At 45.6% G+C, this 23,333-nt stretch overlaps 1 protein-coding gene and 1 long non-coding RNA gene across 2 annotated transcripts in view; both read left to right on the forward strand.

Annotated features, from left to right (window-relative positions):
* The window catches only part of LOC142786758 (acid-sensing ion channel 2-like), a 47,535-nt gene that overhangs the window by 16,397 nt on the left and 7,805 nt on the right, over positions 1 to 23,333 (forward strand). Inside the window, exons 2-7 of the mRNA XM_075884391.1 lie at positions 2,730 to 3,078; positions 3,747 to 3,910; positions 5,812 to 5,930; positions 6,817 to 6,977; positions 9,322 to 9,426; positions 22,096 to 22,210. Of these exons, the coding sequence (XP_075740506.1) occupies positions 2,932 to 3,078; positions 3,747 to 3,910; positions 5,812 to 5,930; positions 6,817 to 6,977; positions 9,322 to 9,426; positions 22,096 to 22,210 (811 nt within the window). The 5' untranslated portion in view covers positions 2,730 to 2,931. The remainder of the gene's footprint in view (positions 1 to 2,729; positions 3,079 to 3,746; positions 3,911 to 5,811; positions 5,931 to 6,816; positions 6,978 to 9,321; positions 9,427 to 22,095; positions 22,211 to 23,333) is intronic.
* On the forward strand, positions 12,748 to 18,492 carry LOC142786754 (uncharacterized). The gene is made up of 4 exons (XR_012889145.1): positions 12,748 to 13,012; positions 14,153 to 14,234; positions 16,311 to 16,413; positions 18,413 to 18,492. It is a non-coding gene; the product is annotated as an uncharacterized LOC142786754 (long non-coding RNA).

The following is a 23,333-nucleotide window of genomic DNA, read 5'->3' on the forward strand; positions in this document are numbered from 1 at the left end:
CATCATAGTCTTCCATGATTAACTTGTATTTTTGCCAATCGGTGCACTAGACGGCTCTGGAAGACTTGAGACTTGGAAAGCCGTCAATCTTCAGGTATGTTGAGATGTGGTCACTACCCCTAGTTTCCAAATGCGAAAACCAGTGCACTCTGCTGGCGAACCAGCATGAGACGAAAGTCAGGTCCAGGCAACTGCTATAGGCCGATCCGCGCAGATAAGTAGGGCTGCCGTCATTCACGAGGATAAGTTCACATTCAGAACCGAAAGACACTAACTGTCTACCTCTAGTGTTGACCCTGGAGCTTCCCCATAAGTAGTGGTGGGCATTGAAGTCGCCAGTTATCACCTATGGCTGGAGAGTTGAATTCAAATTTCCGCGCAAGCGCTCATGGGCTAGACGACTTGATGGATGTAAGTAGGCTCCGATGATGGTAAATGTGGCCTTTTTGTTTTTTACTGTTAGGCAAACGTACTGGTTTTCTTCGTCAGGGGGTACAGGGTGATGAACATAAGTTAAGTCGCGCCGTATGAACACAACCTTGCTGGGCTCTCCGTGGGTAGAAGACATAAAGCACTCATATGCAGACAGTCTCATCTGAGCTGACAGGTTTGGTTCACAAATCACAATTATGGAGAACTGGTTCGTGAATACATATTTTCGGAACTCGGACATACGCGCCCTAAGTCCTCTGGCATTCCACTGAAGGACAGATGCGTTCTTGACCTCCTCTCGAAAGGATACCATGTTGCGGGCCATCGTTTTACCTTAGAGCTGCAAGCACCGGACTCAAAGTGTCCAGCACTTGGATGCCATCACGAACCACTGATGAAAAGACAACTGAGGATCTCCAGGTCATCAACATGTTGCAGACCCTTATGAGCGCAATGCGCATGCTCCTAAGCAACATGAACACCCCATCAGTGCAAAGCGCCGCTCAAGAAAAACGCAAGAAACGAAAGAAATGCCCCGAAGGAGAACCAGACTAAACGAGCCTTCGATATAACCTTACAAATAACCTAAAAACTTGCCCCAAGAGTGTATTCTTCTAAACGGAGTCAAGGAAAAATGGGGCGCTTGATTTTGAGGCCGCGAAACCCCGCAAACACACCCGTTCTCCAAACTTAGAAATGACGCAATATGGTATAGGATTGTGCTCTGAAGACTCGAAAAGAGCATGCAAATAAAGAAACGAGATCGCTTGTGTAGAAATGACACGCTGCTACAGTGTGTGCTTTGGACGAAAGGGAAGTTTCTTTTAACGTGAGAACCTTGTATGACGCAGACATTGATAATATATGATATGTGGGGATTAACGTCCCAAAACCGCCATATGATTATGAGAGACACCGAAGTGGAGGGCTCAGAAAATTTCGACCACATGGGGTTCTTTAAGGTGCACCCAGATCTGAACACATGAGCGTACAGCATTTTCGCCTCCATCGGAAATGCAGCTGCCGCAGCGGGGATTCTATCCCGCGACCTGCGGGTCTGCAGCGGAGCGCCTTAGCCACTCGACCAGCATGGCGGGGTGTATGACATAAACAGGAGCAGCGACTTACTGTCCTTCGACACTATAGGACTTTTCCCATGCATGCAATCTATATGTGGGATCACATTTTGCTGTTTTTTATGCCGGGTACCACTCCATGCCAGAAACAAGGCATATAAATATGTTGCAAGACAGCAGCGATATGGTGGTCTCGACGCCATTTATTCAGCAGAGCCGACTCACCAATTCATCGTACGAATAAGGTGCTCAAAGCGATCACGATTATATACGAGTGAAGAAGATGAAGGACAAATGCAGACAAATATTGTACACACAATGTATAATAACGATGTAATCACCATCAACAAAAAAAAAGAAGTAGCAGACAGGACTAAGTTGCCCTCACATTCTGCACCACAAAACTATCAACTCCATTTTACAAATTCCGATTTCATTTTGTGTTTAGAAAAATTGGGCAGATGCCACGCCTTGAGGGAGCCTGTCTCATGTGAAGCGGTCCGCGAGTAGTATTTGCATATGCTGAATGTTCTTGCTTTGAGGGACGCGCTAGGAGGTAGATGAGCGTGATCTATCAGTAGCGGGCTTGTGCAGGGTTCTCAAATAGGGGTGCGTGAATTTCGACCTCCACCTCTCACACCCTTTTCTGTTAGAATATGAAAGAAAACGATCTCCACAATGTATGCCAAAATGAAAATAAAGGGCAGGCAGGCAAACAACTTTATTTGATCCGGAGAGAACGCTCACTCCCCCTTATAAGGGGCGGCATCGGCGGGCCGTGCCCCCGACGGGACGGGGAGATGCATCTCCTCGTGATGACGTGCTTCTCACAAAGGTCTTCTATTAGTCCTCGGCTTTCCAGGGGGAAGGCGGGAAGTAAACAGTTCGTTAAATGCAGTTCATAGAACTATTGTAAACAAAAAAGAAAGAATACCGTAATCCTATGCGTTAAAAATGCCGTGAGAGGTCCGACTGAAGAAAAGTATGGGGCAGAGCTTGCGCCCCCCCCCCTTACATAATTAGGAAGGGGCACTCCCCTGCTCCCCCCACCTCACATGTTCACGCCTTACTTACCGGCTGTCTACGCATCATGAGGACGCTTAGTTGGGCTTGTCGGTGGGCTTGCTGAAAGATATAAAGAGCGTGAAAAAGAGAACAGAAAAGGAACGACAAACACAAGCGCCTTCGTCTACACACACTGTTCCTTGCACAATCTTCAAGGTTTCGCGACTTGGTGGCCGAATCCGGAGGTCCCGGCTTCGATGTGCTATGCGGCCGGCGAGGTGGCTTGCTGCGTAAGCTCTGCTGGCTACTGGTCGTCACTCTCCTGGTGGGCCAGTGCGGTCTCGAGTGTCTGTTGGTGTTCAGCGAGTACGCCGCCTTCCCGGTGGCCACGAGCTACAGTTCCGAGCAGGGCCTCGCCATGGCCTTCCCGGACGTCACTGTGTGCAACGCCAACCCGCTGCGACGGTCTCGCCTCTGTGCGGCGCAAGCCACTCTGCACGGAAAAAAGGGCGCGCCCACGAAGGTCCTCGAACGGAACTGCGCTGACAACGCCACCTACGATGAGGTGAGAATGTGAGGTGAAAAAATCACGACAGAAAATGCCGAAAATATATATTTATGCACACTCTTTTCGTAGCCCACGTCTTTACTTTCATTATTACCTGTATATACTTGAAATCGTAAGTTATTCTGAACTTTATGAACCCCGACTTGAAACGTGCATTTGCATTCGCAAGTAGAAAATTTCTAACGACATATACTGTACAATAACTACAATGATTAGTTTCTCAATTTTAGAGGTTTTGGTAGAAGGTACCATTGCTTATGTATCGGCAGAAACGCATGATTTTTTATTTGTTGTATAGGAACATGAATCGCAATGGATCTCACAAGAAAAATGATCGGGTTACTAACACAAAATGGTAAGAAACGCATGCGCTTTCAATGTCATCTTCATCATGTAATCTGAAAGATCGCATACAGCCCCAGTTCCCTCTAGTAATCTCTATTCTGTGCATTCAATTGAACCCGATGTCACGGGTGAATATCGGAGCTGCTATTTTAGGTCCTTACATAAATTAAGTCATCCTTTAATTAGGTCGGCGTGCATGCTGCAAGGTCACTTTTTGGTGTACCTCCACCTAAGTAGTCCGAAGCGTTCCGAAATACGTTACATTAACATTTTTGCTATCATCTGTCTACGCTACCCCTTCCTTGCTTCGGTGTGCGCAGCCCAACGGCGGTGATGGTGAACTATTCAGGCAGCTGCAAGTATGGATGGCCCAAAGGCACAAGGAGGAACGTAGCACCGTGCGACGTCTCTTTCGTCTCGGTCACCAGCTATGGGACATGATCGTGTATTGCCGCTACGCGCAAAAGAACTGCACCGACCAGATGTAAGCGAGTGGACCCTCCATGGTGGTCTAGTGACTAAGGCACTCCGCTGCTGGCTTGTAAGCCGCGGGATCAAATCCCGTCCGTGGCGGCCGCATTTTCAGTGACAGCGAACATGCTTGAGGCCCGTTTGCCTAGATTTAGGGGCGCGTCAAAAAACCCCAGGTGGTCCAAATTTCTGGAGTCTTCCACTACAGCGTCTCTCATAATCATGTGGTGGTTTTGGGACGTTAAACCCCACATATCAATCATCAATCAATATGCATGTGATGCCGAAAATCGGGATGTAATGCAAAGTAACGCTAGAAGCTAAGTCTATTAAGATCCAACGCCACGTAACTGTACAAAAAATTGACGCAAGCAGAATATAGCCGCTCAAAAGAGCTGGGAGGTCACATGATATCGGTCGCTATAGGAATGCCAACAAAGTGTTGGGACCGGAACTCGTACAAAAATAGGTAGGAACCATCTGCCCATACTTTATCTAACTTTGAACTTTATGGCGCAGTGACGCAGCTCCCCTTCCCTCTCGGCACTTCACCACGCTCTTTCGCCCAACGCAGCCAGCCGGCGCGTTTCGTCTCTGTTTCAGCCACGCCCGTTTTCGCACTCGGCAGCTTTCGCCCGCACATGAAAAATACTACGCGTGGGGCGTTGTTATTGGTTTGGACTTTAAGTGGCACATGATGGTGAAACTGACCACAGAAATTTCCCTCCAGGGTGCTATAATGGCCGTCGCTGTAATATAAAAATATTCTGGTACACCGTGTGGATGGATCAACCAAAGGAGCTTGCAGCAAGCTTTTAATTTTTTTCACTAGGGCCCGTATTCAAAACAACCCCGTACACTATAACAATTTGCATAGAAAAAATAGAGGAAGTTTTAATGTTCGTATCATTAGTGAAGCCGGCTGGCGAACGGCAGAGAATTCTTACGAACGAAACGAAAGAAAATTTTGTTGTATTCAGCCCCAATATTTGCGACAGGCCGTGCCACGGATCGAACTGTTTGGGACTATCTAATTTACGCTTCTGCCTCCCGACTTCACCACCAAATATGATGTCGGTGACATGCAAACATTAATTATAAGCCATATTTTCGAACGGCATCCGAAGAAAAATAGCCGGAATTCACTTGTACATACACAGTAGAGCAAAAGTTAGCTCAACATCACAATGACTAACCACAGTCCAGAGCAACCACCGAGTTGTGGTTGGTAAGTCCAAGCATTGTTGCCCTTGCAGCAGCGAACTGAGTGTGATTCTTAAAGGGCATAATTAAAATGCAAGCTTTGCATATTGTCTTTAATAGAGAGAGAGTCTGCACCAGAAAAAAAACGAAAACGTCCACCTTAATGTCACGCCTCTTCCTGCTACTGAACGCATGGGCTCGGAAAAGCAGTAGATACATGAATCGAAGGGGAAGGATAATGATTGTGTGAATAAGTTGGTACATGTTGTGCAGGAGGAATATCCACATAGGAGACCAAAACATTAGTTTATTTTTTAAACGAACGCATCAGATACAAACTCCTTCGACCGAGATATTTCATTCTAATTCTGGTCGGCGCCACAGAGGGTCCCGGTGCGTGAGCCTCTCTCTTTCTCGGTGTGTCTGTGCCGTGCATGTGCCTGCATGTGCGCGTATGTATTTGCGGGTGCGTGTGTGTGCGCGCGTGCAAGATTGGCGACTAAGAAGCGACAAACAGCGAGTGATGTACGCACTGATTAGTGTGACTGCCACACTTAAATGACTCGCGATTGATGGCCGTCCAGTCCATTAGCCACTGGTACTGCTCATGCTGCCCTACACTTATTTCTGTGACGTATATATACATAGTTTCAGTAGGTGTAGCTTCGAAACGGATTCTTCGGGCGTGCTACAGAAGCATTCCACGCGCAGGCTCTTCAGTCCGACGTTCGATTCGCACTACGGCAACTGCTTCTGCTTCCACTGCGGCTCGACTGAGCGGAAAAATGAAGAGTTCTACCGGTACCACGCGGCCACCGCTCCCGAAGACGGTAAGATAAAGGAAGATGAGCTCCAGTAATTGATTGATTTGTGGGGTTTAACGTCCCAAAACCACCATATGATTATGAGAGACGCCGTAGTGGAGGGCTCCGGAAATTTCGACCACCTGGGGTTCTTTAACGTGCACCCAAATCTGAGCACACGGGCCTCGACATTTCCGCCTCCATCGGAAATGCAGCCGCCGCAGCCGGGATTTGAACCCGCGACCTGCGGGTCAGCAGCCGAGTACCTTAGCCACTAGACCACCGCGGCGGGGCAGATGAGCTCCAGTAAAGCCATCAAAGGCGACTAATTGCACGTATAATTTGCAACCATACTCCCGACAAGACAATTAAGGGATGAACACTGCTGCTGTCATTCAAGTAGGTCGTCTTCAATCAATCAATCAATCAATCAGTCAATCAATAAATCAATCAATCAATAAGTAACCAAATAAATAAATAATAAATAAATAAGTACATTAAACGTTTATTTTCTACGGTTTGTTACAACTTGTGGGTCCTTCAGGTGAAAAGTTGTTAATATATAGTCATCTGTAGAAATACATGCGATCTATTGTGATCTGTAAATCACAATAGATAAGCTCTTTAGTGAAGTGATCTTTTGTAGGTGTATATCATAATGGTCGATCACCCGTGTCCCGCTCTTATAAAGGAAGAGGACATTTGTTACGCTGCACTAAAATTATAAAGGACTTGTTTGACTTTCTTTAGTAGTTCTGACTTGGCACGTATACTACTCTCGTTAAAGAGACACACGAACTCCAATAGGTTTTTATTATACTCTTTTTGTAGAGTCGTGTGATCTGCAAAAGTGTGCGGTAATACTGTTATGCGAGAATACTGTTAAGTAAAAGCTTCTTAAACGGTGTTCCAGGTCTGGAGCTCGTGCTGGACGCCCAGGCGCCCGAGTACCTGCCCACCACGACGGAGATGGGCTTCGTGGTCGTGGTTCACGGCCACGGCTTCCGCCCCGTGCTCTGCAACGACGTGGTGTTCGTGGAGCCTGGATACGTGACCTACATAAGCCTTTCGATGGTGAGCGTCCCGCTTTGTCTATTCGTCGTTATCGCACGGGCGACAGAGAATACTCCATAGTGTATATACTACGCGATTATTTGCCACTAAATGGTATGAGGTAGTGTTCTGGACTACCGATATTTATCGGATGCTGCCAGCACTGACACTATTGAATAATGCTGGATAAATGCTTGGTAATGTTAAATTGATATGATGTCACAAAACGAGCGCTCGAAAAGGGCGTGTCGCCAAATTCTCGCGATAAAGCGCGGGAGAGACGCCATGAGGTCAACGATAAAAAAAACAAAACAAGCATGCAAAGACTCCCCGGGCGCGCGTCCCTCTCCCTCGGAAGCGTAGGTTCGCCGACGAAACCTCCTCGCATCGGCGGCCGAGCAAGCCCTGGAAATTTCTCGATGGAAAGGGGCGAGGTGATGCCGGGTTGAGTCATCCGTCGCGGATGGCCCCCGTATCGTCTCGCTCTTTCCCCCAGCCTTCGCTGCGTATCACGCCGACGAAATGATGAGAACTTTCTGGAATCTCGCGCGGAAGGTATTTAATCGAGCAGCCGAGATGGGAGATGAGCAGAAGAAGGAAGTTAACGCCAGAGTGCGTAGGGTATCCCGCCGCGTCTGTCGGTGAAGTTTTTGTCCTTAGTGACAAAGCAGGAGAAGAAGAAAGTATGCGCCAGAGTGCGTAGGGTGTACCGCCTTGTGGGCGAAGCCTTTTGTCTTCCGTGACAAAGGAGGAGAAGAAGGAAGTGGAGAAGAAGAGGATTTCCTCCTGAGGGGTGAAGACTCAAGCTACAGGCAAGAGTGTGTGTCTACCACTATCGAGGGAAGACGCGTGGCAACAGCTGCGTGTGTGAAGCCGACGTGTTTCCGGCGAAGAAGTTTGGAGCTTGGAGAGCGGCCAATTGAAGACGCGAGGTTTCCTGGAAGAGAAACTTCTGGGGCAGCGGAACGACAACAACGCTGGACTTTGATTGAGAGTATCATTCAGTCTTTTGTTCCAAGGACTTTGGACTCAATAAGTTTTTGAACTCTTTCATCTTTAAGTGCCTTGGTTGTTCAATGGATGTGACTGCATTGTAGAGCGGATTGTTGTTTGTGTCCGTTGTTTCGAGTGTGGCTGATTGCACTGTGTAGTAGGTTGTTTGATTGGTATCATATCGTATTCAACGGTTGTCGAGTGTGCATATTGGTGTATCGTTTTTATCTGCCATTATTGAGAATATAATTTTGTTTTGTTTATCAACTCTCGGTTCTGACTTGTTCTTTGGGCCAGAGCCGGCGTCCGCTGGCGTGCCAAATAGGACCACTTCTAAATTGTCCACGCTTTCGTGGCGCGGTTCGGGGGGCCGATACTTCGGCCCTTGGAATTAGCCCGGCGATCGCCTCCTGAATTAACGGGACCCGTGACATATGACTAATATGATAACCAATATTTGCTAGTGCTGACCCAATGATGGGAAGCGCTCAATGATGTTGGGCAATGTTCGCCATGTGTGGTTATAACAGTTACATTGTTTTAATTCTGTCTCATTATAGTGGTGCGTTTTAATATAAATAGACAATGGCTTGAGCTGCTTCTGCCTAAACTTCTTTTTTTTTTGGTTTGTTCTGAATGAAAAGCTAAACACAACGCGATGAATGATAGAAGTAAATATCTTAGGCACGAGGTACGTAGCGACCGAAAGACAGCGCAGTGTATTAGAAATGGCTGGTTGGTGTGTGGGTTCCAAAGTTTCAAAGCGACTCCGGCTATAGAAGACGCCAGAGATGAAGTGCCTGGGTAATTTTAACCACCTCGGATTCTTGGGCGATCACTGAAATCGCACAGTACATGCGCCTCCAAAATTTCACTTCTGCTATTCAAAAAGCGTTGAAAATATTTTTTTTTTCTGCCAGCCACGGTAGTGTAGTAGTTACGGTGCTAGGCAGCTGAACCGAAGGTCGTGGGTTGGATCCGAAGTTTCTATGTGGTAGCCGGGCGCGGTTCGTATACCACCCCGTGGAGCGGTTTAATAGCGAAATGTGTGGGTGCATGGCATCAGCAGCTCCGGCGAAGGGTATAAGAGTGAGAGAGAGAGATGGTGATTGTTTGGTACCTGGCTGAATAAAACATTCAAACAACCACTGAATACAACTCTGTCTAACGTCCAGCGATACCATCGCTGGTCAGCCACCTTCCACAGGTGAAATGAAGCTTCAGGTTTCATTCACCTAAGCAGCATTGGGCTCGGGAGGGAGGTTTCATTCATTGCACATTTTCGGTAGTAGGGTAGCAAACTGTACGTGCGTGTGCATCTTAGTTTATTCCCTTACTGTATTGTTCGGTTAACGATCGCGGTGATTCGCAGGAGAAAAGGGCAGCACTTCCGGAGCCGTACCAGTATCCCTGCCGCAGTAGCTGGCCTCGCTCTCTGAGACGCTTCAGCCGCAACAACAGCATGTACACCAGAGAGGTAAGTACGCGCAATCACCGATAAACTCGGTGAATGGTTCAGTGGAAGCCGATCACTGTGAGCTTACTTCACTCAGAAAATGAATGTCTGATGAGAGTAAATTTAACTGGTCAGTCTTACGCTGTGTACGAGAGTATATATGCAGCACTGGGAATTAAACCAGGTTCATTCCGCATTCGTAGCGTACGCTCTTCTACTTCGCTATTCGCAATGCCCGTAGACTGTCACCTCACCTAGGGAACATGCGATAGCAGACGACAAACTGGCTGCTCTAGCACCTGCTTTCTAGTTTGGCAGTGCTAGCCTGATTGTGAACGCGTTGGCAGGAAAAAACACTATGGGTTTGCATTTCTACAGCACATTTGAAGAAACTGGGCCTTCGGAAACGCAAAAAAAACCCCTGATATGTTCTTACAAGACGTGAAGTTTTCGTGGATATGCATGACAAAAAGCATTTCCAGTGGTAGCCCACAGCGTGTACACATACCAACTTCGGGAGTTTTCCTGTAGATATGTAGATTAGTTGAATGGTATCTTCTCACCTTTTCAGTTGAGACTAACGCTGCTTCACTTGTATATAGCATCCTTCAGTGTTTTTTAGGTCATTGCTTTTTTTTATAACTGTGTGATCTCCAATAGGTGATACTTCAAAATAGGGCGCACTACTCTTCTTCAGAAAAGTGCTATATGAATCGCGTAATACGGCTATCAGTCATTCGTCTTTTCTTTTAGTTCGTAAATGTTTGTTTCACTCTCCTAAGTCACTTTGATTGTGTTGAATGTGCAATAGCGTCGATCGAGATAAAAAAAACGCACATATTTTTTTGGTGCATGGCATCTAGCGCAACTTATTGTGATTATTATGGACGCACGCATATCTGTTCCTGTGCTAACAAATGAGTTGACTCTCCTTCGGGCACCACCTCGAATCGCACAGTTCGCCATCAGTATAGTTCGTGGGCATTGCAGACGCCGTTGTGGTCACCATCAAGTTTGAACATTCCGTGGTCTCTCTTGCCTTGTGTTTGGTACTTTTCCCCATCAACCTACACTAAGATATCATTCCGGATGGTATACTGGTCCCTCTCTTGATATTGTTACGCAAAATGAGACGAGACGTGGCTATTTGCGAGTGTATTTCCACTTATAAAAAACAAGCACAGCCAATTCGACCAAGATTATTTCAGACCTGCTCACTGTGTCAGCCACGGGCTCTGACGTCACTCCGTTTTGAACAGAGTGTTTCGCTACACAGACATGCCTACGCTCGCCCTCGTCACTCGTCAGACATGGATTGCCAAGCCGGATGAAAGTTTTTGTCGCGTGCTAGTGTTCTTCTTGGCGAGTTGAGAAGACCATCTTTTTTTGTGTCCGTGAACTTCAGCGTAGAAATGTGATGCGTTTTGTGCACTGGATATTCGCAATCTGTACGGCTAGAAATCAGAATGCTTGGGCGATGCTGCGTGGCGAATTTTCGCGGCAAAGGGACCGATGCTGCGAGTGTTCTCGTTTCCTAAACACAACCTAAGAACGAAATGGGAGCGTATTATTCGTCAAGCTGACGTCGGCATCCGTTTTCTACGTGACCCGAAGGTACTGTACATGTGTCCGTACTACATATTTTTAAGTCGTTCTAATGGCCCGGTCGCCACCATGCTCCGTTCTTGCTCCAAAACAAATGTGTTATGTGGGCTTCTGACTTGTTGGCGTAGGCCCTGGCATTAAATTAATAAACGCGCGTTGCAGAACGTTTGTAGAACAGGCGTTTTTCCTTCGGGGTCAGTAAAAATTTTGCAACTGGATATAAGCGTCACGGACTTGTTCACTTGGGTGATAAAAATGGAAGGAATGTTGTTGCGTTACTTAGTGCATCGGTGTTGTGCATAGTATTTTCTTGCCGGTGTTAATATCATGTTATTGCAGTATTATAGCGGTGACAACCTTAGTCTAATATGTTTCCCTGAAATTCATACGCGTGTCGACACTTAAGGTAAAGCACCTTCTTAATTGGTTTTCAGGTGTGTGATCTCTACTTCAAGCTACAATAATTAGGAAGCCCTAACAAAAATATACCAATCCAAAAACCGGCAGTGCGATAGAAGCACCTACGGGGGCTACACGGTTTAATATAGACCCAGTACTAACAGTTTTCTCAGACCATAAGCTATATGACCGGCTACACACCACTGCGAGAGGGGCCAGAACAAAAGAGGAAACACCGCTTCTTGTGTCGGTCACAAGAGATTTTTGTGAAACGAAATATTGTCACGGAAGAATCGTGTGGTGTTTTGGGACGATAAAAAAAATTGGGAAATGGAACGTGGCAATATATTGCTTTTCTTGCAATGGTTATCACCCTTATAATCGGCTGAATACTATACTTGTGGCAGCAGCACACTATCCTCAATAACTACGTGTCTATGAAGACAGATGTTGGAAAGAGTACAAACAAAACTGCAGAAACTTTGCAAACGAGTTAGGAACAGTTTATACGCTTATTCTAAACAGTGTGTGTGTAAATAAATGAAGAATTATTAAAATTTACCGTACTTATTTTGTAAACTTGTTGGTACATCAAATTTTGCTCCTGTAGATAGACCACACGTTCGTTATTGTCAATCTTTGGCTTTTTCGTGGAAGAAATGGCTCACAGAGGAGTCTCCAAATGCTTTAAATCTCAATACATTACCAGTGCCTTTTTTGAACCAGTTGCAGAATAAAGCTATTAACCATGTAAACATTGCCGCGAACAATTTCTTTTAACGGTAAACGACTGTGGCAATCGATTCAGACTCCCATACGCGTGCTCGTTTGGGCAAAACGAGTGACGTCACGGTGGCAGTGAGCAGGCCTGATATTGGCACAGCACGCATAGCGGGCAAGCCAGTAATTTGTCGTCTTATGTATGTAGAATGTTTCCCCCTTGATGCGCTAGCTACGTAGCATTACCCCTCGGCCGTTAAAACGCCATGCGGGTGCACGGTCTTCAGAAGGACGGAGGTATGGTGTCAACCTACGAACGTCAACTACGTCATTGGGGGTGTTTGCAGACAGGTTAGTCTCGGAGACTCGAACGAGCTCATAGGTAACGTCCGTTACCCGTCGTATACAATACGGTAAGGTCTCCTGTACACTCTAAAAACTACTCGTTATTTTGATGGCCATTTCTTTATCATTTTTGACAAGCTGCCGGCGTCACATAGAGAAAACGGCAAAACCGCCGTCAATAGCAGTGGAGAGAAAGCAATGAGGATGTGAGCAAGAACCCACGGGCGCTTTGGTTGGTTTCCGTAAAGGATATGTCACGGGACGTCACTCAACACGTGTTTTGGTTGTCGGCGTGCCGTCTCCCTCTCCCGCTTCTCCCCGAGCTGCCGTCACCGCCATTGCTTTTCCCCGAGCCACCGTGACCGCCATTGCTACCGCGTGTTTTCTTTTTTTCGTCTGTCCTTTCGTTGTATTGCAGAAACCGCGTGCGAGCTGCGGTTGTGCTCACTTGATTGAATTAGTTTGCGTTTTGGAGGCGACACATCGTGGAAACAGTGTTCCAGAAAGCACAGCCCCAAAGCTAATGCGCCTGCAAAAGGTGAGTATTATTTCCATGCTTTCATTCTTGCAAAATTCGGGGATTGGCGCCGAGCCGTGCTCGCGCCAGGTTTGCAGAAAGTAGTACCATTCTGGCGCGAAAGGGCTTGTGCCCTAATTATCGAGATTTCGGGGATTTCAGGAAAGAACACGAAGCATCAGCTGAACTCAGTGGGGAAAATTGGTCGCAGCCGATAGTCTGGCCAGGCACTGAAAGTTGACGGCTCTGTGGCACTTGTATACTACGCGTGTACTTCGGCCAGTTGGGCTTGGCGTATCTCGTTTCTCTCGGCCGCGTGCCTGTCATGCTCGTATTGCAGTACGTTCTTCGTTTGGTGTTGTCTGCAGATCTGAAATGTGCCTTGCTGCCGCGGTGGGTGTTGCAGGTTGTACTATACGTGCAGGCGCTGCATTGACGAGTACGGGTTTGATCGAAACGATGCGGGCGTAAGACGACCGTTTTCCCGCGTGCTGTCAGTGAAAATAAATAAAAGCTGCTACTCGCACAAAGCTTATTGGCTCACGTCGAGTAGAATTAAGGACACCATGCATAACATGAGCGATTAATGTTCATGGCACTTCGCTGTCTACAGAAGGGTGCCCTCGTGCAATGGTTTTTCTATCATTCCTGTAATCACAAGTTGAAGTTTAACTGTGTCCATTCTGTCAGTATATGTGTCTAGAATAAATTTGATGTTCTCGGCCGAGGCGAGACGAAAATGCTCTTCTGCTCTTTGTCCTTTATGACCCATGCGGCAAACAGTTCTACCATCGGGTGTGATGGAATAAACAGTAGAACATAAAAAGTGCACGTCATATAATAACCGTGGGGAATAATATTAGCAATCAAGTTAAGAAATCAAGTTTTCTGAAGTTGGAAAAAACCATGTACTTTGGGGTGAGCGTGCCATCTTGGTTTCAAAAAATTTGGCATATTCAAGCACCGAAATTCATTAAATGGCACTGACGTCATCACCAGGGGAGGTGTACGGGGGTTTGAAGCCTCATTAAATGCATGTGCATTGAGGAAGGTACACAAAACAAATTCGTCAATATTGTAATCAAATCTAGCAAGTTATTTTGCATGGGTGACAAGGACCTTTATTTGAAGTAATCAACTTGTTTGCTTCATTTATCACAGGCTGGAGGCTGTCTGCATCAGTTTGAAGAGGAGTGAGCGCAAGTGCTGCTGCGGCAACAAGGAAGCTTGCTTCATTACCAAGGTAATATCTGATGATGATGTTTTTGTGTATGTTTTTGATACACTTGTGTTAATTTCTGCATTACTGATGAAGATGATATGGGTCCTTAGTAATGAATGAGGAGAATTTTAAGAGCTGATTTGTTTGAAATAACCTAATGAAAACCAACAGATAATGAAGCTAAGGAAGGTACAGGTGACTTTGAACTTTACTGCTTTTAGGTGTATCGAAGTGAAGATGTAAAGAAAGCAAACTGGACGAAAAGATAACTTGCTGTTCACATTACTTTCTTCTCATCTATATCACAATTATTATAATACGCTTAAAACAGTTAAAATCCCCTATATCTTCTTTGTCTTCATTATCTACTGGTTTTCACCAAGGTCCTTAGTAATGTATTTCATTCTAATAACTCAAATGCCTAATGCGCAGGAAAGGAATGCATGCAGCTGAACTACAGCTGTGCAATATCGCTGGTCTACGCACTGTTTCTGCGTTCAATATTCCTGGAAACATTCATGTGTAGCCATGTATATTTGTCATTGTTGCCACACTCCGGTGCACAATTTGTATGAATATGAGAGACATTACAGAATCCATTCGAATGTTCGTAATGTTAGCATACCATGTGTTAATGAGCACTGTTCTAAAAGTTTTAGAAAATTTAATGCACTACACATCCATGTTTCACGAATTCATGGACCTCACACCAGTGCTCCTCCAACTTTCCCGAAGGAAACATTCAACTGCCCTCACACGTTCTGTAATGCCCACTTCCTTTTGAGACAAGATGTTCTTCGAACATCTTGTCTCAAAAGCGACACATTTCCTCTGGCATTGCTACGCTATGTTGTTTCGTCGACTGCAAGAAGATGTTCACAAATGCGAAGTCGTTCACATCACATGTGAGCCGTCATCATGGCAGTAGTGGCTATCAGAGTCACTGTGAGGCACAATTTGATGGAGGTGACCTTGAAACACTTGCCAGTAGGGACGTGCCATGCACCACTGTTGAATTATTACCTCCAAATGTTCCTAACTCGGTTGTGCAGTCGTGGCAGATAAGAAATGCTGCCCTATTTTTAATCAAGTTAGAATCATTTCACCTTGTACCGTCATCTGTGGTACAGATTATCAGTAAGGAAATCAACTTCATGAGTTCACAGTCACAAGACCACAGGCTTTAAGCTATTGGAAAGATACTTGAAGAACACAACATAGGTGAAGAAATATCTGCCAAGATCTCGTCATCACTCAGTAATGAAGAAACACCATTCAATCCATCTGACGGTGTGCTGAGAACCAAATATATGTGGCAGGACTTCTATAGGAAAGAATTCAGTATGATAGAGCCTCTTGGGGTGAGCTTTAAGATTGAACGAAGCTGTCACTACGTACCGATCAGGCAATCTCTTACAGCTACTCTTTCGGATGACACGGTGCGGCAAGAGCTAACTAAGAGCAAAATTTGCGATAGCGAGTATCTTTCTAGTTTTAGTAATGGTACTCTTTACAAGGAATCTTCCTTTTTGAAACTGAACACTACAGCTGTCCAACAGCTCCTGTACCAGGATGCATTTGAAGTTTCAAATCCACTTGGATCGGCTAGAAAAAAGCACAAAATCATAGGCATGTATTATACTGGCTGCCAGCGGCCCATGTCTAGCCGCGGCGCGTGCATAAACTGCCGCGCTCAAACACGAACCGCTCTCGCACTCACTGTTTGCAGCATGTGTTGTCAAGTGTGTATAAGACTTCTTAATCGCCGAAGATAGAAAAATTGTGAATAAAAATGTTTCACGGCGTTTTCCACATAACCATTCGGTGGCTAGACACTGACAAGTTAACTTTCTGTTGCGCTAAAGAAAATATGCACCCTAAAAATTAGTTGTCAGTCCCTTTAAGCAAGCCAATGTGGTAGCATTGTTTGCAACAGGTTATGATGAAAGGTAATGTTTGTTGTCCCTTTGCTTGAGAACACTTCATTTCACATGACATAGGCCGTTCTTACGTTCATAGCTTTACAGATCTGGAGGTAGAGTGAATGGCTATCATAGTTAAGGCAAATGTATTCTGTTGTCCTCTATTTCACTTCAGTTATTTTGGGCAGATAAACCCGCCGAAAGACGAGGCAAAGGACCCAACTGTGGTATTGCGCCAAGGCTGCTGAGCCTCATGAAAGCCCTCTGATTTTAAGGTGGTAAGTTGGTCACTGTAAACTCCCTAATGCTGTTAGCCCTTTCTTTCATTTAGGTTTTTATTCCTCTGCAACACTATTGCTCCTAGAAAGGCAATTACAAAGAAATGTGCGTCTAGTGAAGAAAAATGTATTTTTTTTTATATGTAGTGAATACCTTCATAGTATGGAGTGAATGGCACTGTTTCTTTGGCACAAAAAGTTGTAAATTCTTGTTTTGTGGTTGGGTGATTCCTCATCAACTGGCCCAACCTTGGGGCTTGACCATCGGCGATTGGCTTGAAAGAAATTGAGGACAATCTAGGTGAAGCAGAAAGTCCTCCTCCCAAACATTCCTTGTGAAAACAATTTTTCAGTACCTCAAGCCACATGTGAATTTTCCCGGAAAGCTAGAAACCATAAAACGCGTTGTAAAAAAAGCTATTCTTCCTAAATTAGGTTAGGAGAAAAATTTTCCTGTCGAAAGATGGTATGGTTTTTACTTGAAATAAGTGTTACGAACTATTACGTTTCCGTGGTTTTTTTATGCTGCTTTAATGGACAATGCACTTTGTCCATTAATGGACAAAGCAGGCAAATCATTATATTACATCACATAATTGCATTACAATATCTTGTTTTCTGTCATGTTTAATACACCACTACACAACTTTGTTTAAAATCCATTCTACGTCTTCTTTGTAGATTAGAAAAGGATTTTAAGAGAAAATAAAGGGAATAAGGCACAACACATGAAAGGCCACATGTGCAGGAGGTTCAATGTCATAAAACACACGAAAGATCAAGATCACAATCTTTTTGTGTTTTAGGGAAGCGAGGCACCTCAAACTAAAGGCTGGGAACTCGGGAAACTACACGTTATGAAAGACTAGAAAGATTACGACCCCAGTGCCTTTTGATGAATTAATATCGCTGGCACAGCTTTAAAAGCCGTTTTCTCAAAGCGACCTTTCTTGCTTCCTGCTTCGCTTGTGCCACTGATTTCTCAGCGACCGCTAGGTATATTTTAGTTCCATCTTCTGTTCTATATTCCTTGAAGTACAGTCCAGGGCGTGACATTCTTGCTTTTTCAGTATAACCTTTTGATAATTACCTATTTGAGGAGTTGCACACAGCCTCGATGCCTGTTGCACAGTCACCTCATGAAAAATAAGAACTAAAAAAGATTGTGTCGTAAATAAACAAATCCATCAATGTCACGACCTCAATCGGACATCTTGCTTTAAACAAGTTTTCAATCATATTTTTAAGCGACTCAGACACGGAACGAGACCAGAAAGAGAAATATATTGTAATTCAAAAGGTTTAAAGATATATTCATGAAATTTGTACAGTAGGATAAAAAAGAATTTCCAATAAGTGTGCAAATTTTCATTGAAATCAATAAAGAAATAAGAAAGTTTGTATCGAAAGCCACGCCCCCCCCCCCCCCCGTTAAGAAAGCTGTTAATTTCACTCTATGAGCCTTCCTAGCATCCATATGATATTGGTGACAGAGAATTGCAGTTTTTAAACATATTTCTATGTATGAATTTGTTTCATCACGTTGAAATGTTTGAATGTTGCTTTGATGATTCAAGAGTAAGTCAGTGACCATGTATTGAATTTGTAATCCTATTGTCTCTGTTGCTGCTGCAGAAAGAAAGGTTCAAGCACAATAATGCCATAAAAGTTAATTCTATCACAAACTTTGTGTTCGAATATGTATGGGCACTAGGTCTTAATTTCATACTTGAAATGGAGCATGTTCAATGTCCCTGTTTAGCTCTTGGTGCTTTCACAACCAATTTTTGCAAGTTGCGTCAAATGAGCTGCAACTACAACTTAGAAGCTGTGGATTGCTAATTGCAATCGCATTGTTCCTTATGTCTTATGCTCCTTATGTGCTTATGTAAGTACAATTTTTTGTACTTACATAAAGCATATAGTGTGTATTTTGTGTAAACTCAACATGTATGTAGTAAAGCTTTTATTGTTCATCCTATTGCATTTCGTTTTTCAGGTGCTGCAGTGCCTTTCATAGTGTGGTGGTGACCTAATGCTGCAACCGTATTTAAATAAATGTGCAAGTACATGTACCAATTGCATTGCAGTATCTTTTGCAGAATCTGCTGTAAGTGACACACTTCAGTGGAGCTTACTGACACAGACATGTAAATGAGGCATGCCAACGGGCATATACTTTGAAAAACTGGGCCGCCAAGCCCACAAATGTTTTTGCAATTGACATGAAAGCATTCAGACAGCAGAGTATCACTCTGTCATATTCAGTGTTCTTATTTAACATAAACATGCCAAGTGCCACAATAAAAAGCATCGTCATCTGAAATTAACTGCATGCAGTTAAGGTGATTGCGCAGCACTGTAGAAGCGACTACCGGGTCGTATATTGTATTGACATGCGAGACACCAAAATGATCGAATGATCGAGAACACCGTCATTTCAAAATGACTACGTGCAGTCATAGCGGCGGTGAAGCTGTCATATTGACAACTGGGTTGTTTTTCTTATTGACATGGTGAGCTGTCAAAATGATCAAGAACACTGTCATTTCTATATGACAACATGCTGTCAACTTGATGACTAGGTTGTATTTCATAATGACATGGGAGACGCCAAAATGAAAAAATACACCGTAATTTAGAAATGACGGCCTGCTGTCACATTGACGTTCAAATGCTTGGAAATAGAGGTGGCAAGATTTTCCCGTCATTTTGACGAGATTTTTTTAACAATGCACCGAGATAACAACGTTTTCGAGAATCCAACGCGACGAACTGGGCACCAGAGAAGAACTAGGGAACCAGGTGAGAAGTCAACGTCGACAGTATCATAGTATGATTAACGTCACCTTGACAGGACATGGCAGACACACGAACACCAGAAGAAAAACTAGTCAGGCACCTGATTTGTCCGACTCTTTCTTTTATAGTTTGTGTTTGCGTAGGCGCCACATCCTGTCAAAACAAGCAAGTACAATTAGCATTATTTGCCGCGTTATTGATTGATGTCGCTTATAATTTTCGCAAGTGTGGACTAGTCAGATAGTCTGCTTTATCTTTCATAAAGTAATTGTAAAATCCCGAGTGCCAAGTCAGGAATTCTAAGCCCCAGATATTCGGCTGCTATCGGTAACAATATCTTTGCTGCAGCTTTTATTTTTTCAGTTATTTATCAACATGTCCCTTTTGCCACTTTAACCGGGCAGAACATTTAGTCTGACGCACAACTTGAAGTAGCGTTTTATCGAGTTCTCATTACAGGCGAACCCGCACTGACGATGGAAACGACTAGAGAACAGCACGATACAAGTGTTATAGAGGAATGTAGTGAATAAAGCGATGACAGCACCATCTGTCTCGTGACTTCCAATGTAGTAAGTTAGATGACGAGCCCACAGAGGTGGACTCGTCGTCATTGCTTCGCATTGGGCATTGACTCAACAATCACCCAAAAATGACCGGCCTTGTAAAAGAAAACTGACGCAAAGTGAGCATGCTATGCCGAAACGAAGCGCTTCTTTATCAAGCGCGACGAGGTAATCGTGGGCTGGCCCACGCCAGTAATCTTCCTGATAACAGGTAATATGAACCGGAAAAGCTAAGTGGACGAAACAAAAAAAAATCTTGAGCAGACACTAATGCTTGGTTTATGTGTCTGTTAGCTACAATCGCACGTCAGCGTTCGTGTCACGTTGTATATTCCTTGGCTTGAGTCGGTTTATCGTGTTTTGCCACGGCAGATCTCTGAGGCCGTGGAGAAAGAAGCACGTGATTCAGATCTGCTTCGCCAAATGCCGCAACAATCTCATGTGATCACGAGAAAACCGTCTGCTCTTTGAATGATCTTATTCAATATATTTTCATTAATTATCCAGACAGTTGACGGGACCTTATAGTAGATAAGGTTAGGCTCCAATATTGTGGGGATTCAATATAGCTTATAACCAGAACCCTCAACTTCGTAAAAGTTTTATTTATTGAAATATAATTTTTAAATATAGGGAATACTAGAGAGGATACTAGAGGTATGTGCTCCACCTGAAGAACACACACACACACACACACACACACACACACACACACACACACACACACGTACACACGCGCGCGCGTGCGCACACACGCACACACGCGCACGCACACACGCACATACGCACACACACACACACACACGCGCGCTCACACACGCACACACGCACACACACGCACACACACACACACACACACGCTGTGAGGTCGAAATGAGAACACCACCACTCTCGAAACACGCAGACAGTAGACCAGGTAGAGCGTACCTAACAAAACATTTATTTAACAATTTCTTATTGATGGTATTGGCAGTCAAATCAGCTGTGTCACTTGTGACACGACAAATCAACCTTATACAATATTCCCATACACTCAATCAACGTTACAACAAACGCAAGGTACTGCGAATGTGGCGTCGCCGATGTTCCACTCACCACTAGGGACCCGCGGGAGACGGCCCGTGGTCACCTCATCTCATGGGGCCCCGTCATGAGACAACCACTACGACAGCCGCCACGCGCCAGAAAGAAGGACCACTCATATTTCATATGCCTCCACCCAGCTTCGCCGCCAGGCGCCACTGCTGGCGCTACCGCGTTATATACGACGATGATGAACCTGCGCGCGATCACCGCGCCACCTACCACTCGATGGTGGTTAACCCTAAATGCAGTCTATCCGCGAGATACGTGTGCACCACGAGGCGCAAATGACTTTACAGGAAGTGCTACTCCCCCTCCCCCTACACACACACCACGGGCGTAACCAGGGGAAGGGGGTGTGAGAAACGAAGAAGGGGACCCGGACCCGATCGTTTGGCTGCGTTGAAGGTCAAGGGACCAACTGAATGAGCCAGCGCCCCTGGCTCGTGCTCGTGCCCGCTGACCCTTCTTCTTCCTTTATTTACAACACATTCCCGCGGCCGCGGCCACAAAAACTTATGAAGTACTGCTTGCTTCGAGAAGGCTCAGTTTTTTCACCGGTCACCTGATGATGGAGCCGGATGCTGATCACAGACGGCACGCTCGTGCGATGTTGTCGAGGCCGGGAAGCAGTTCGGTTACGTGAGCCATCTTCCACATTATTGGCGGTGAGTCATCGTGCATCAGGACGACGTCGCCGACCTGAAGTCGCTGTGGTGCCTTCAGTGCTGCTTTGTGGGCCGAAAGAAGTGTGAGAAACGAAGAAGGGAACCCGGACCCAATCGTCTGGCTGCGTTGAAAGTCAAGAGATCGACTAAGCGAGTCAGCGCCCGTGGCTCGCACTCGTGACCGCCACCCCTTCTTCCTCCTTTATTTACAACAGGGGGCATCACCCCCCCCCCCTGAATTTCTTCTATTTAGCTTGCGTGTATATACACGCTCATACAAACGCACGCACGAACATACATAAAATATGGTTGAAACGCCACTAGAATATTTCTCACTGCGCTGCTGACACACACACCGTCACACGCACAGATAAAACGTGCTACATAGCAACTGTCTTGCTCTAAATTTACTTCTGGTTGACTTTTTGTTTTAGAACTTTATACTTTTTTCATCACGCCTAACCGACAAGGCTTTAGGTCACATATTGTTTGAGCAAGAAGGGTGGCAGCAGGGTTTGTTTTTGATGTCTAGACATAACCACAGTCGTCGATTGCGTGTGCAGGACTGCCTGTACCTGTGCGAACAGGACCACACGCGTAGTATGTGCGGCTGCGAGAATCGGGACCTGCCCACCACGTCCAACAGGAGGGGAGCCAAGGCATACCCCATTTGCGAAGGTGAAGTAGGCACCATCTTCCATGTTTACTCCGGATCCTTCTGTAAGAAGCTATTTATGCTTTACCAAGATGTATGTATGTATGTATGTGTAGCGGCGAGGAGGAGAGAAGACGTGAGATGACGTCGAAGGCGGCCGATAGGGCCGAGCCGATCTCGCCACTTTATTGCAGGCCTGAAGCGGAGCCGCGGTGGCTGTCCACGTCCCCAACCGCCAGGCCAGAAGCCCGTTCTAATTCTCGCGCAGCTCGAGCTCGCGCCAGCTGCGCGAGAGACGCGGCGCGGTGATGGAAAAAATGACGATGGTGATGATGGCACTACAGGGCTCCCCCCCCTAGCGCTTTGCGCGATTTGAACGCATATGAAAAAAAAGAAAGAGGGCGACAAATGCTATGTACATGAACGGCAGTCCATAAAGTGTTCCTTTGGCAAGTCCAGTTTGTCAACGTGTAGTGACCATCGGTAAGCAGTGTGTCTCTGGTGGGCGACTCTGGGAGTTGCGCAGAGGACGCAGGAGGAAGTGCCGGGTCGCTGTGGTAGCCGACAAGCGGGTCTCACGGTGACCTGGTCGGAAAGGCCGAAAGTGGACCGTGTGTCGCGAGGTCATGACAGGATGGTGGGTGACAATGTTGGCGCTGGGTGCAGAGGACACTATACTGCCGCCTGTCGAGATTAGAGGTCCCGACAGGGCCCTCTAATCACTACAGAATGGCACTACAGGTTATTGCACGCCTGAAGAGGAGCCGCGGTGGCTGTCCATGTCCCCAACCGCCAGGCCAGAAGCCCGTTCTAATTCTCGCGCAGCTCGAGCTCGCGCCAGCTGCGCGAGAGACGCGGCGCGGTGATGGAAAAAATGACGATGGTGATGATGGCACTACATATGTATGTATGTATGTATGTATGTATGTATGTATGTATGTATGTATGTATGTATGTATTGATTGATTTGTGGGGTTTAACGTCCCAAAACCACCATATGATTATGAGAGACGCCGTAGTGGAGAGCTCCGGAAATTTTGACCACCTGGTGTTCTTTAACGTGCACCCAAATCTGAGTACACGGGCCTACAACATTTCTGCCTCCATCAGAAATGCATGTATGTATGTATGTATGTATGTATGTAT

This window comes from Rhipicephalus microplus, chromosome 2 (genome assembly GCF_043290135.1).
Source record: "Rhipicephalus microplus isolate Deutch F79 chromosome 2, USDA_Rmic, whole genome shotgun sequence".
Classification (NCBI taxonomy): domain Eukaryota; kingdom Metazoa; phylum Arthropoda; class Arachnida; order Ixodida; family Ixodidae; genus Rhipicephalus; species Rhipicephalus microplus.